Source organism: Dermochelys coriacea, chromosome 2 (assembly GCF_009764565.3).
Source record: "Dermochelys coriacea isolate rDerCor1 chromosome 2, rDerCor1.pri.v4, whole genome shotgun sequence".
Taxonomy (NCBI): domain Eukaryota; kingdom Metazoa; phylum Chordata; order Testudines; family Dermochelyidae; genus Dermochelys; species Dermochelys coriacea.
The window spans coordinates 206,326,408-206,341,213 of NC_050069.1; the positions used below are offsets into that span (position 1 = coordinate 206,326,408).

Sequence of the window (14,806 nt, forward strand, 5' to 3'; positions counted from 1 at the left end):
TAAAAACAACATGTTGAAATGGCATTTTCAAACTGAGTGCTATTAAAATATTATTCTGGTATAAAAACAAGAAGTGGCACATCTTGCTTTAACTCTTTGCGGCAAATGTGCCATTTTCAACCACCATTTCAGTAGAACAAGCTCAGAGACACATTATATATAGAGAGAGTCAAATATCAGGAGGTAGAGAAGGAACTCCCTTCTCTTCAGGTATAATAATGCCTGCATCTGTAATTTTCATTCCATTCTTCTGAAGAAGCAGATTTTTTACCCACGAACGCTTATGCCCAAATAAGTCTGTTAGTGTTTAAGGTGCCACCGGACTCCTCGTTGTTTATATATATTGAATTTCTATAATAAAAGAACACACTTCTTTATTGTATATCTTTATACTTGCAAACATCAGCACAGTGTTCTTGAAACTCTCACTCCAGCTGAACATTGCTTTTAAAGTAAATTTTTTATTTGTAAAGGATGCCCATCATTAAAATATTGTGGAAGGAATCTAGAAAAACCAAGGATACTGGCAGAAATCCAGTGTTATTGGAAAGGTGGGCTATGCACAGTGCTCACACTGCCGATGGTTATTAATTAGAAATCATTAGCTTCCCAACTCTGAACAATTCAGCATGTATCTGAACTGGAGTGATGACCTGTTTTCGCTGACAAGATTTTTATGCAGGTGGTAGTGAAAAGAGTATAATGTAGGAAAGCTCAAAGATACAGAGCCATAAATTACTTACAGTCCTGTCTTAACTTTTACACAGATGGTTTACTTACTGCAGGTGCAATGAGTAGGGGAGAGGCTGCGGTCCTGGTGGGTCAGAGGAGAGCCAGAGACCTCCGGCCAGGACTATGAGAAGAAGGATAAGTTCCTGGCCACGGAGGAGCCCACCCCTCTGCTGAACAGTTCCTGCCTGGGGAGGGCTCCCAAACACCTGGCTGGTGAGTGAGAGACCTGGGACCATGACAGTGTAGCTGCAGAGAACTCCCTACATGGCCCTGGGGCAGGTGACACTGGATCCCTGCAGGTGCCAGGTTCAGGAGGGAGGATGCAGTCCCGGTGGGGCAGAGCAGAGACCCCTGGCCAGGATTATAAGGAGGAAGATGTATACTAGAATTTATGAGACTTTGTGATGTGAGCCTCCCCTGTCAAAAAAGTCATCAGCCACCAAAGCAAGGGACTATGTTAGAGACAGTATGCTATTGCAGAGTTCTTGATTGGCCTGTTTGCCTATACATTTACTCCACGGGCAGTATCCTTTTAATTGCTATGCTTGTTGATTAAGTTGTATTTCTTCAACCTACAACTGAGTAGTATGTGTAGATAAGGCAGAAATGGGGAATGAATGATACTCTTCCATGCCTATTACCCATGGCTCTTTTGAAGACATGGTACTGAATGACTGTGAAAGAACTGATTATTTGGATTTTCACTTCATAAAAATCTTAATGGCCTCTCCTTTTGAAAAGTGGTACAGCCATGGAGCACTAGCTATCATCAGTTTTGTATGGGAAAATAAGAGAGAAAAGTTTTGTGAAAGTCTTTTGGTCTATGTGCATTGGAGTCCCAGAGGGTCACCATGTTGGTGACTTTCTTGATCAGCATTTTTGACAGGGACAGTGTGAGAGAGACTTTAACCACACTAGCAGTTTGCTTGTCCCTTTTATGATCTTGTATGCTCAGCTTGAGTACATCCTCAGCTGACAGAGCATGAAGGCTTTCCTTCTTATGCCAAAATTTTGCCCTACTCTCAGGTAATTGCGACCTGGTATCTATGAGAGAAAGTGTAAAGTTTGGTCTTATGATTAAGGCACTGGGCTGAAAATCAGGAGATGTGCATTCAATTCCTGGCTCTGGTGCAGACTTCTTATGTGACCTTGGGAAAGTCACTTGATCTGTCCTTGCTTCAGTACAACACTTCCTTGCACCACAGAAGTGTTGTGAAGATAAATGTTTTAATGTTTGAGAGGCACTCGGATACTACGTTGATACTGGCTATTTAAATAGACAATAGCATGAGGGGGAGGGCAAAGCAGATAATTAAGACATTTGGGAATATCACACTGATTGATTTCTATGTATTTCTTCTTATATATTCAGGGGGTTTTAACATCACAGCTTGTATATTTTTAATTGCATTTGATTACTGTATAAAATTTATATAGGTAAGAGCTCAGTATTATTAGTAATAATCATAATATTTATTATTATAACTATATGTGTTGTAAGAGTTTGCAGCCACTTTGTTCTTGACATGTTAGAAGCCAAAAACAACTCAATCTTATTGATTCATTGGAGAAATCAATATATACTTACAATATCCTATTTTTATAATTACCAAGACACAGTACGGAAGGAAGGAGTATTACCGTATTCAAAAGACAACTAGAAAAACTAGGAGAGATGACTGGCAAAAAAAAAAAAAAAGCAGATAAGCAGGAAAATGTTGATTCAGCAGTCTTTCAGCTCCATAGATTTCTTACATTCTACAAACTTTAAATTTTCCATGACATGCCAGAACAAGAGTTCTAATGCTATTAATTCAATAATTTTATCTTGAACGCTCTTGCTAACATTGGACAGGCGAGCCTTCTTTCATGAAAAGTGCTTTTTATGAACAAAACTGCATGAATCAAGTGAAGACATGTTGCATATCTTTAAATATGTAAATATATGGATCTTCTCCTACAACACTATGAAAAAAGGGAAACACAGCATTTAGGTATTGCATAGAGCACAGTCATACAATGCCCTGATTAGCATCTCCACAAGGAAAGGGGTCTCTGCAATGCTTAAATCTTATGTATTCCCATCTCTGTGCTGATTTAACAAATATTAATCAATTTTTAAAGACCCACCATATAATCTGAAAACAATTATATATAATATGTTTCATAGTATTTTAGAAAATGGAAATAGACGGTTGCTCTCTCAGCATATAAGAAAGATCTCCAATATGAATACACTACTGACAATTAATCCGATTTAACAAGATACAGTTAAAGAAGAACTGACCTCCTGAGGACAAATGATTCTCTTGGGACGCGGTGCCTCCTGTTGTAACTGATACACTGTCAAATATAAAAAAGCAATAATAATTAGAGGACTGCAATATACACAAACTTTTATTCAGATATTTTTAGTCAGATGCTTCAGAAAAAATGCAAACATATATAAAAAAGGGTGGGGTACAGAGACATTTTTAAAATGCATGCAAGTCAAGTAATTTATATGGAAATTAGTCATGCAATTGTACACTGGTAACATTTATTTATTTTTTATTCATATAATCCCAATTTAGTTTTATATTGTTGCTGACACTGAGTATTTCCATACTTTGCTTGCAAGACATATAACAAACATAACAAATCCTTCTGAATGTTTCAAGATAAAACTCCTTTGTTGCGTACAGTATTACTGACAAGCTCAATAATCGAATTTTTAAATAAAATTCCAGTGTCTTTGAATTGGCTAGGAAAGAACTGCAACAACCTACTTAAAGAGTTCACTAGAATCTTATCAATGCATACTGAAGACACAAGTGATAACTATTTAAGAATAAATTAGACCCCTAGTGCTTCCACATGCTAACATTTCCCCACTTTCTTTTTCCTTTTAATGTGTTACCTAAGATTCTCAAATATATTTCAGATCAACTTTGCTCATCCCAAGGATTCCCAAAGACGAGGGACAGCAACTGGGTGAACTCTGGGTCTCGCCTCTTCAATCTTTCCTTACAGTTGACCCCTACCACTCTCCCTTTGTGTATTCAAAGAGGCTTCTTCCTTCCTCTTACTATTCCACAAGTAGTGAATGTGGGTTGACACATGATGACAGCAAGCAATTATAATGCAAATAGAGTGCCTCTCTTCTCAGCTTTAGTAAAAATCCCAAAGCTAGGCTTGCTCCCTTGAAAATAAGCCCACTGTATGTAGACCTCTATACACATATAAAGGGGAGATGGGCATCCCATCTCTATGATATTGTGATCCTCAGTCCAAGATCCCAATGGCCTGTGGATCAGCAAGATGGCAGGTTGTGGGAAGAAGACGAGTGATGGGAAACTCCCTCTGCCTTGGAAAACAATGGAGTATCTACTGAAAAGCTAATATGGTTGGTGGTTGTATTACCTCTTTTTCAGAGCCTCTTTGCACCATGGATCACCCTTTAAAAGAAGGGATGAAGAAAGCTGTGAAGAAACTTGGGAAGCGTGGTGGTACTGGATTTTCACACACAGTCACCTCTGCCACTCGTAACTTCTCTGACTTCTTTGCTAATCTTCAGGAACATGCAAGTTTTGGGTGTTATGCCTCCTGCTAGTTTTGAAGCAGGGGACGAAAAACCCTATCCCCTCCCTTGTTGGACAATCACATGGAAAATTAAAATGGAGAACTCTTCATAATTTCCTGTCTTCTATATAGGTTTTTACGCACAGGGGTATAAGCTGGCCATAAATATATATCCAATATTATGAATTAATATATGGACCTGCCTGATTCAGTGCTGCCAGCTCGCATAATTTTTTCACAAGTCTCATGATAAATGGCATTTTTCCAAGCTCCTTGAATCATGGGAATAAGTGAGGATCTCAGCTTTCATTTAAAAAGAAAAAAAGTTATTTTGCAAGCCTCATGGTTGCATGAACATGAAAAACCGTGGCCCCCAGCATTCCCTAAACTACAAAGAACCTAAAATGTGTCTTCTAAAAAAATCTCATGATTTTGAACGCTTGGAGTTGAAGATACTGCTGATTCAGCAAGCTACTTGTTCCTAACAATAAATATCTATGTAAACAATTCCATTAACTTTAATTGGAAGTATTCAAGTGCTTGAAGTTAGGCACATGCATAAATTCCTTATTGAACCAAGGCTTTATGAGAGCTTAAGATGCATGTTTAAAAATGGCAAGGCATTGAACTTGATATGGGATAACACTGTTGAGCACTAAATACAATCAATATTCAAATATAAAATCTTTAAGTATCTAAAAATAGTATGTTGACATTGTGGGAAGTGATTTGGAGTAAGTCAAGTTTGAATATATATCTTTATTTAATACCTATTATTATTTATTTTCATTGTGCTAACACCCACAGTGGGCTAAGCACTTTCCAAACACAGAGGACACAGTCCTAAAAAGAACAGAAGAATACATAGTCTAAAAAGACAAAGACTATTGAGGCATGTAGATGTAGGCAAGAGGGAAGTAATAGTTTTTTCCCTCCGGTAGAAAAAAAAAGGAGCGAGGTGGGGGGGGGGAATTAGGAAAGTAAAATATTACAAAAACATGGAAATTTTTCTACTATTTCAAAATGGGGGGGGGGATTTTTTTCCAGAGCTTTTCATTTCAAGTTTTTTTTCCAATGATCAAAATTTTGTCAAACACAGATTTAGTCTTGGATTAAATTCCATTTTTCAACTCCAAAAATAAAATCTGTCAAAATAATCAGCCATAATAACAAGGTAAATAAAGCTTGTTTTTTGTACCTATTGTGCAAGAAGTGGGTCTTCCGGAAATATTTAAATAATTACAAAGTAATGGCTTTGCGGAACAGCTCAGCAAGGGTGTTCCATGTATAGGAAGCAGTTTGGAAGACAAGTGTGAAAGTGGCTGGGATGAAGTAGACAAATGAGGCTTTCAGGCTGACATCATTGGCAGAACAGAGGGGAAAAAGAGAGGGATGAAGCAACACAGTTCAAGGAGGATAATTACTGGAGAGAGGCGCAGAGTGATGAGAAGCCTTGAAAGCCAAATAAGAAACTTGAGGTTGATGTGATGGAGTGAGAATAATCAGTGGAGAGGTTCAATCAGAATGAAAAGCAAGAAAGATTATGTTTTGTGCAGAGTGAAAGGGGGAGATGTGGTTTTCAGAGAGCCTTAGGTAATTCATCTATGCAGTAATCAGATGAAATATAAGGGTCTGGAAAAGATTTATCTGGTGGGGAGAGAAAAGAGCTCTCTGGTCTTAGAAATGTCATGGAGGAAGAAGCAGTAAGTCAATTTAACACACAAATAATAATAATTTGGATATTGCTTTAATATTGTCATGTGCTCCTTGTACATGGACGAAGTAGTAGGTTACAGGGCTGCTACTAGCAGGTCAGGCTTCTGTACCAGAGATTGACTGGCTACAGAGCTTCCATCATAGAGAACAGTATCTCTTTTAAGATACTTTAATGCACTGCCAAGTATGGCTGTTACCAGCTCAGGTAAGTTATGTTGCACATGGTGCAGCCTAGTGGGTGAATACTGTAATATAATTTTAGCATTCCATCATGTCTCCCCCTTTTAGTTTTATCTTTCCCCCATTTAAAAAAATCATACTGTCATGCTATCTTTAATGTCGAGTACATATCAGTCTATTAAGTGTCTCAGAATCTCACTGGTTTTCTATACAAGACCTGAATGTGTAACAACTTGGTCCATCCGGCTGTCCATTAGTTGCAACGACTGGGTGTGGTCAGTTCAGAATCATTCATTCGTCTTCTTGTTCTGCATCTGCCATCTGTAGAGTTTGCTCAATTGATTGTTCTTTCTGAGAAACAAACTGAAGATGTTGATGATTTCCGTTGAACTCTCCACCATCAGTTTCAATCACATATGATCCGGGCAATGAATTCCTTTTCCTTCTGACAGTTGGAGTTCTCCATCCAGTTTGACACAAACACAGTCACCAGGTTCTAGATCTGGCCGTTCTCTGAGTGATGTCTAGTTCAAAGTGTTTGTAAGTCCTTTTTGCCTTTTTACCCAATTTGGCTACTCTCGTCATGTCTGGCCACTTTGGAGATAGATTCTTTTCCAAAGTCAGAACAGTAGTTCTGAATTATCTTCCCATCAGGAGCTGTATTGGACTCTATCTAGTAGCAGTTATTGGTGTTGATCTATAGCTCAGAATAGCAAAGAATGGATCTTCCCTCTGGGTGAGGAAGAGTGTGATGGGGGTGTACTTCCCACACTGGCTCTCAGAGGGCTAAGCTGTCCAGGTGGGCCAACTCAACCAAGTAGTCTGCAAGACAGGAGAATTAAGGGTGAGAGAAAAGCCCTAACTAGCCCTAACTATGGGGAAGCTCATCTGTGCAGAGGTGGGTGGGCTAGTATAAAGCCAGGAAGCTGGCAGCAGCAAAGACAGCTGGGAGGAAGTTTGTAGTCACCCTCTGTTTAGTAGAGAGCAATGGAGGAAAACCAGGGAAAGAGGAGAACTTGGAGGCCTGGGCCTGAAGGAAAGGCATACCCTGAAGAGAGCAGGGTGGAGAAAAGAGCCTATAGGATGCAGGGTAGGAAGCAGCAAATTTTGGGACTGAACAGACCTTGGTTGCGTGTCGTAGGTCCCTGGGCTGGAACCCAGAATAGAGGGCAGGCCCTGGTTCATTGTGAAAGTCGTAATGGCAGAGCAGTGAACTGGAAGAGTGCCTGGGTCGCTGCAGGAGTGACAGGGTGAGGGCACCACATGTGAGGACTGCGGGATGCTCTTTGAAAAGAAGAAACTTTTAACGACTCCATCCCAGAAGGGAGAAAACCTCTGAGTGTCCTGGCCAGAGGGCCAAGTCATGAAGGCCGCTGCAGAGGGCCGCTCCTGCAGTGCGATTGAAGCTGCAGATGGAGAGAGAGACGGTGTGCAATTGCAGGAAGGGGCATTGGCCATACAGCACTAAACCCCAGGAGAAGGAGCCATTCCAGCGGTGAGCAGAGGACCCCCATCACAAAGAGGCCATAGTAGCAAATGACCCCAGGTCATAGGCCTGAATGACTTGCTGGATGGTGGCAAGCAAGCAAATTCAACAACAACAAGGAAATGTTGCAAGTTGGAAAGGCCAGTTCAGTTTTGGCCACGTTAACTTTAAATTGACAGCAAGACAACCCAGAGGAGCTGCTGGAGAAAGAGGCTGATGGTGTCAAGGCCAAGGACAGCATTTCAGAAATAAAGAGAAGATGATAAGGAGGAGAGTGAAAGTGATCAAGGAGATCAAAAGCTGTGTCCTTTTCTATAGGGGTTCTACCTTGTTCACATATCAAATATTTATTATTTTTAAGTCTATGGATGTGATACAAATACAAATAAAATACTATGGCCATAATTTTACAAAATGGGTGCCTACCATATTTAGATGGCTGATTAAGTGACCTAATTTTCTGAAGTGATAAGCACTCAGCAGCTCCCATTAATTTCAATACATCTTCAAAAGTGCTGAGCACTCAGCACTCTGATGACATTCCCTTTAGCAGGAGCTGCTCAATGCTCAGAACTTGAGAAAAGTCCAGACATCTGTTTTTTGAAAGTATTGAAATATATAGGAAGACAGTGCCTTGAAATGCCAGCAAAATAATTGCTGGGGATAGTATTAAATATGTGATTGCATCTGACCCAGTCTACCTCTAACTTTAGAGCTGACAGACAGTTAGACACAAATTCTCCTTCATCAAAAAAAGGAGATGTTTTTAACCAAGTGATTCATTATTATTTTTGCCTTGGAAAAATTAACCTTCAGAAAAAGTGAATTCATTGTTACTTAGAGACTGCCACAGACTGGCAGTGGCTCTTTGTTCCAGCATCAAACACAGATGAAGTTCACACTGATGTCACAAAAATAATGGGTGTAAAATGCAATATCAAAGTTTAAAAAATGGCTTTAAGCGGGCATTTGAACAATAACTTTGTAATGTAAGTGGTGTGTTTGGCACTGGTACGCACTACAGCCAATCTGAGCATCTTCTAAGGGTTAACAAAACTTTAAATAATCATTTGCTCTGGTGTACAGGCACTAGAGGGCATGCACATCTCTTATTTTGTTACAGCTAGAGAACGGGGCTTGAATTGTCTTTTGGAATGAATAAGGGAAACTCTGGAGTTCCTTTTCAAGAGAGCCTATTCTCTAACTGGTTTCAGAGTAGTAGCCGTGTTAGTCTGTATTCGCAAAAAAGAAAAGGTGTACTTGTGGCACCTTAGAGACTAACAAATTTATTTGAGCATAAGCTTTCATGAGCTACAACTCACTTCATCGGCTGCATTCGGTGGAAAATACAGTGGGGAGATTTATATACACACACAAAGAACATGAAACAATGGGTTTTATCATACACACTGTAAGGAGAGTGATCACTCATTAACTCATTAACTCATTAATGCCACAAGTACTCCTTTTATTCTCTAACTGTGAAACCTGTTGTGGTCAAGCAACAAAATGATGGTGTCAGTGGTCAAGGATACCACCACTTTGGGCGAAATCCTAATTCAAATGATCTGGGTCAATCCTTGACCCCAGGCAGTGGTGGCTAAAATTAAAATCAACAAAAAGGCAGAGTATATAAATATAATATAAATGAACTCCAAAGAAAGCCCTTGGCCCTCAGAGCTTTCATCCCCATGTACTTTCTTTCTTTGTATTCCAGGAACCTTTAAGAAGCTCAGAGCCAGCCTGGTGTTAGTGTAACTCACACACCTCCTGGGTGTGGTGCTCTGTCCAATCTAGTGGCACCGAGACCACTTAGAGAGAGAGAGATAAATGAGTTTGCTTTACAGCCTTAGCTAAGAGCCATGTGGCTTTTAGCTCATACAGTAGAGGCTCATGTATTTAGCTCCAAAAGTGCCAGGTTTGATGACGAACAGTGTTTGTTGATAACGACAGGTGTTACATTATCTCCTGTGGCAGAGAATTGTTGCTGCCTTGAAGTCCAAAACTCTTCAGCCCTCTCTCTTCTTGTTTCTCCCTCTTTATACTTGGGCTTGCCCACAGTAGCTGAGAGGTTTCTCCCATAACTGAAATTTTTCACAGCTGAGTAGTGGCATGACTGGTTTTCCGGTCTACCGGAAAGGTGGATTCTCAACCACTGCCTGCCTGCATTTTGTGTAATATTTGTAGATCCCTTCCCAGGTGGCACTTGAAAACCTTATATTCACCCTCCTTCCGTTAGGGAAAGAGTGACCGATTTCCAGCTGCCTTTTAAATTCTGTAATGTGTCAAGAACTCAAGACTCCCCTCTTAAAGTGTACAAGATTAATGATCAATTACACTCTGATGGGTAGAGAATATGTACATCTTTGCTTTTACTTAAGGACCTATAGAAACCACTGCCTCCTTTCTGGAGAAGTTTTTAAAAGATCCTTGATTTATGCTGTAAGGCGTCAATTTAAGCAGTGCTTGAGCACATGCCTACCAGTAAGCATATCAGTAGTTTGACTGACTTTAGTGAGATTACTCACTTACTTAGACTTAGGCCTTGTCTACACTAGCAAGCTTAGAGTGGCACAACTGTACTGATGCAGCTGTAAGATCGCTCATGTAGCCACTCTATGCCGATGGGAGAGAGCTCTCCAATCAACATAATAAAAACACTTCAGTGAGTGGCGATAGCTATGTGGTGGGAGAAGCTCTCCCACCACCACAGTACTGTGCACACTATCACTTATACCAGCGAAACTGAAGTTGCTCAGGGGTGCTTTTTCACACCCCTGAGTGACGTAAGTGTTTGCAGAATAAGTGATACTGTAGATATGGTCTCAGACACATGTTTAAGAACATGGCAGAAAGGGAGCCTTAGTTTTTGACTGAGCCTTGACTCAGATGTTCTACCTCATTACTCTACCTTTTCCAGCTGTTCAGGGGTAGGAAGTAAGCATTTCAAAGGGAATTGATCACTGGGATCTGCTGGTGCTAGGATATGCCCTCTGCATCTTGTGTGGTGAACACCAACATGACAAGGACAATCTTTTCAAATACTGAAACTAGTCACAGAGCAAGCCCGAATGAAAGTATGTGTCTACACTGCAATTAAAATCTTGTGGCTGGCCCGTGCCAGCTGACTCAGGCTCACAGGGCTCAGTCTAAGGGGCTGTTTAATTGCAGTGCAGATGTGTGCACTCAGTTTGGAGACTGGTCTCTAGGACACTGCAGGGTGGGAGAGTCCCAGAGCTTGCGCTACAGCCTGAGACTGAATGTGTACAACACAGTTAAACAGCCCCTTTGCCCAAGCCCCACAAGCCCAAATCAACTGGCATGGGCCAGCCTCAGGTGTCTGATTGCAGTGTAGTCATACCCTAAGAACATATCAATCTAGAACAAGTTAAGAATAGAACAAACTGGGGTCCTCTTCTTCTCCAAGACACAAGCGCACATATACAGTGCTGCTAGAGAGCCAAAACAAAAATTGTTCCTATTCTACTTCAAATATAAAAATAACTGTCTGCTTCACATATGAAACAGAGCATGGAGACTAGGTTAACTTACACTACAGTTCTTATCTTCCTTTCTTCAGTAATGACAGAAGGGGAAAAGACATCTTTTAATATAATCTTCCTAATGTGCCACAGAACACAGAAACAATTTAGTGGTTGGAAACATGTTTACTTATTGACTGATTACTGAGATAGAAATTTAATCCAAGATGTAGCTCAGTGTTCACTGGCTGCTAGCTACTTTCTAACTTGTACCAGGGCTCTCACTAGTAATATCAAAGTAATGATCACGTGTCCTCTCCATCCCCTAAAAAAATGATGGAACAGAGTCTGGTGCATCTTCTGACAATACAATCATTGACTGAAGACCTTTCAGACATTAGAAATAAGCATCCTCTCTGCAGCAGACCTACACAGTTGTGATTCCAAATATTGTTAAAACAATCTTTTAGGCTATGTCATTGAGTAAGGCCTGGATCCTGCAAGCTGTTCCATATGGATGGACTTCTGCACGCACGTGAGCAGTGCAAACTTAAATGGGTCTCTTCCACCAGTGTGGTGTAGATTGCAGGACTGGGAGCTTGATTAGTATGTCAATAAATATCAAGAGACAACATAGTGCCTCTAAACTTATACAGAAATTAAATGTTGCATGCAGTAGTGTTACAGCCATGTCTGTCCTAGGATATGAGAAAGACAAGGTGGGTGAGGTAATATCTTTTACTGGACCAACTTCTGTTGGTGGAAGGTACAAGGTTTTGAGCTTCACAAAGCTCTGAACATTACTTCTGCCACCAGAATTTGGTCCAAGATTACCTCACCTACCTTGTCTCAGTAATTAAAGACATTTTAAACTAAAAATTGTATACAGGATATTCTAGTAGTATTCTGACAAATTGAAAAAAGGGAAAAAATAACAAATACAATGATGAATAATGATTAATATCTATGAATACAGACACTTCAAGAGAAATACATACACTAATTTAAACAAAAACTATGATGTGACACAGTGATAGATCATTTCATAGGTTAATACCGCCACTGGGCATAATCTTCCCAATGTTTAACTTATCATATTGTCCATTTCTTGGAAGGAATAAAGAAGAAGTTTTTCCTCAAAGAAACCAAGACTGCAATGAAAAACATATGTCTACAGAGAAATATTCTCAACAGTAATCTTTGTAATTGTATACTACTATCAAATGTGTTTAAATACAATGCAAGTTGGGGCTATGTTAATTATTCCAGAGTCATTCAGACATGAAGTTTAGAAGCTGAGATGACTTTGTCGTCAACCACAAAATCGGATCCTGAATATATCTGAACAATAATTTATTTATCATGCTCTGTAAATTAGATATGTTTGCTTAAAAGTTTCCATGGGCTGTTTCATGAAAACAAAACTAAGAAAAAATACTTCACTGCACTGTGCTAATCTGATCAACAGAAGACAAGTGATACAGCTCTGGGGTGATGTAAAAAGCTCATGCTCTGTCTGGACTCTTCCACAAAAAGGCTGTACCACACACACCAAAATGCCTGAGACCACTGAAGTCATCAGGAGTTTTCCACTGACTTCTACGGGGACAGGATTTCACTCTAAAAAACACTGATTTAAAGAACTCCTTCACAACTATAGTCAGGTTACCTCTCTCAAAATGGTTAATTTTGCCTCTTTTTTTTTAAAGGAAGCATTTTGTCTCTGAAAACAATAAAATTCAGTACAGCTTGATTAGTGGGGGGGAGTAGCAAATGTAGGCTTCGATTCAACAAGCTACTAAGTGTGTGCACAATTTAGAGCATGCATACGTTAGTTCCATTGAAGTCAATATAATCTTGCTCAGGCTTAATTTATCACATTGTCAGTTTCTATTAAATTAGAACAAATTAGTTTTTCCTCAGAAAAAAACAAGGCAGTGGCAAAACACAAGTTTAGGGAGAAGTATTCCCAGCAATAATCTTATAATTCTACCAAATCTGTGGAAAAACAACGCGTTTTGGGGCTGTATTACTTTTCTACGAGAGACAAGGTAGGTGAGGTAATATCTTTTATTGGGCTAACTTATGTTGATGAGAGAGACAAGCTTTTGATCCACACAGAGCTCTTAGTGTCAGCTCTTGTGTAGGCTCAAAAATATCTCTCTCTGTCTCACGAACAGAAGTTGGCCCAATAAAAGACAGTACTTTCACCCTCTTTAAAAAAAGAAAAGGACTGTAGTCTCTAAGGTGCCACGGGTACTCCTTTTCTTTTTGCGAATACAGACTAACACGGCTGCTACTCTGAAACCTTTCACCCTCTTTGTCTCTCTAATATCCTGGGACCAACGGGGCTACAACTCTTATGTTTCCAAGATCATTCATGCATAGTGCTAAGATTCTAAGGAGACATCTTTGAAGTCAGGAAGGTACTGAAGATTGTATGCAACTCAAGTAAATGGGGCTACTTTTGTGCTTAAAGTTATGAGCATGTTATGAGCATGTTTAAATACATTGATGAATCAGTGCCTTAAGTACCCACAACTTCATGACTTTGTGCTTTTGTGCATTTTCATTTTGATAATGATGTGGTAATCAACAACAACACTACAGTTTCATTAAAATTTTCAGTGAAAGTTTTAAAATAAAAGATTAATTTTACAATCAAACTTTAATCAAGATTTTAAAAGCCAACTACTTTGTCTCAACTCAGTGCCACATCATAGTACAGTGTAACTGGAATAAAAATAGCATACAACAACATATTTCTGCATTACACTTCATATAAATTATATTTAAGTAGGAGAACTGGATGGTTCAGAAGACTGAAAATAGTATATTGGGCCTTTTACTTCGAAACCACCACTTTAAAACCAGATTAAATTGCTAGGGATCAAAACAATTATCATCTGAAGGTAGCTTTGTGGCCTGTATAAAAAATTTGGTTCACTCAGGTCTAATTCAGGCTCAGTAAGTATGCGCAGTGAAGAACTCATTGCCATAACAGGAATCGTTTTTGGCAGTCTCAGCTATGAAACAAAATCTGAATGGATAGGGAGATTGAACTACTCTATCACTCACAGAAATGGCTCCTATAGAACGTCACATCAACGAGGGAGTGTGCAGGAGTTTTCATTGCTGCAACCCATATTGTATCTGTTTTCCGAATAAAAAGAAAACTTCGGTTTGTCAATGCACCTACTTTCACAAGAGCTGAACGGACTTAGGTAATTGTTTTAAAGAGAGGGAAAACACATTCCATTGACACTTCTTTTAAGAGGATTTTGATATTTATTCTGATTTCTGATATACTCACAGTAGGATTTCCATATTGGAGGCTGGTATTCTTCAGCATCTAGAATTTAAAAAAAAGAAGAAGAAATCAATTTGCCACTCAGTCAAACTGTAGAGACCACAGCTTTTCAGCAATATTCATATTTCCTTCTCAAGAGAGCTGCATGTTTATTTACAGTACAGTTCTAGATGTTAGAGAAGAATATCACTTTCACTACTTATGGACTCAATACCATTTTTACAAATTATTTAAATATGACAGAATTAATTTCTTATCAATTTTCACATAGCTCCTTTTCTCACAAATATATTTAAAGTAATTAACTTGATTGGTCAGCTAGGGAGGGAGTTCAAACAG

At 39.3% G+C, this 14,806-nt stretch overlaps 1 protein-coding gene across 2 annotated transcripts in view; it reads right to left on the minus strand.

Annotated features, from left to right (window-relative positions):
• CHN2 (chimerin 2) overlaps positions 1 to 14,806 on the minus strand; it is a 194,809-nt gene that overhangs the window by 93,064 nt on the left and 86,939 nt on the right. For both annotated transcript variants that reach the window (XM_038389815.2, XM_038389816.2), the window contains exons 2-3: positions 14,471 to 14,509; positions 3,020 to 3,075 (exon numbers count right to left, since the gene is read on the minus strand). In XM_038389815.2, the coding sequence (XP_038245743.1) occupies positions 3,020 to 3,075; positions 14,471 to 14,509 (95 nt within the window). The remainder of the gene's footprint in view (positions 1 to 3,019; positions 3,076 to 14,470; positions 14,510 to 14,806) is intronic.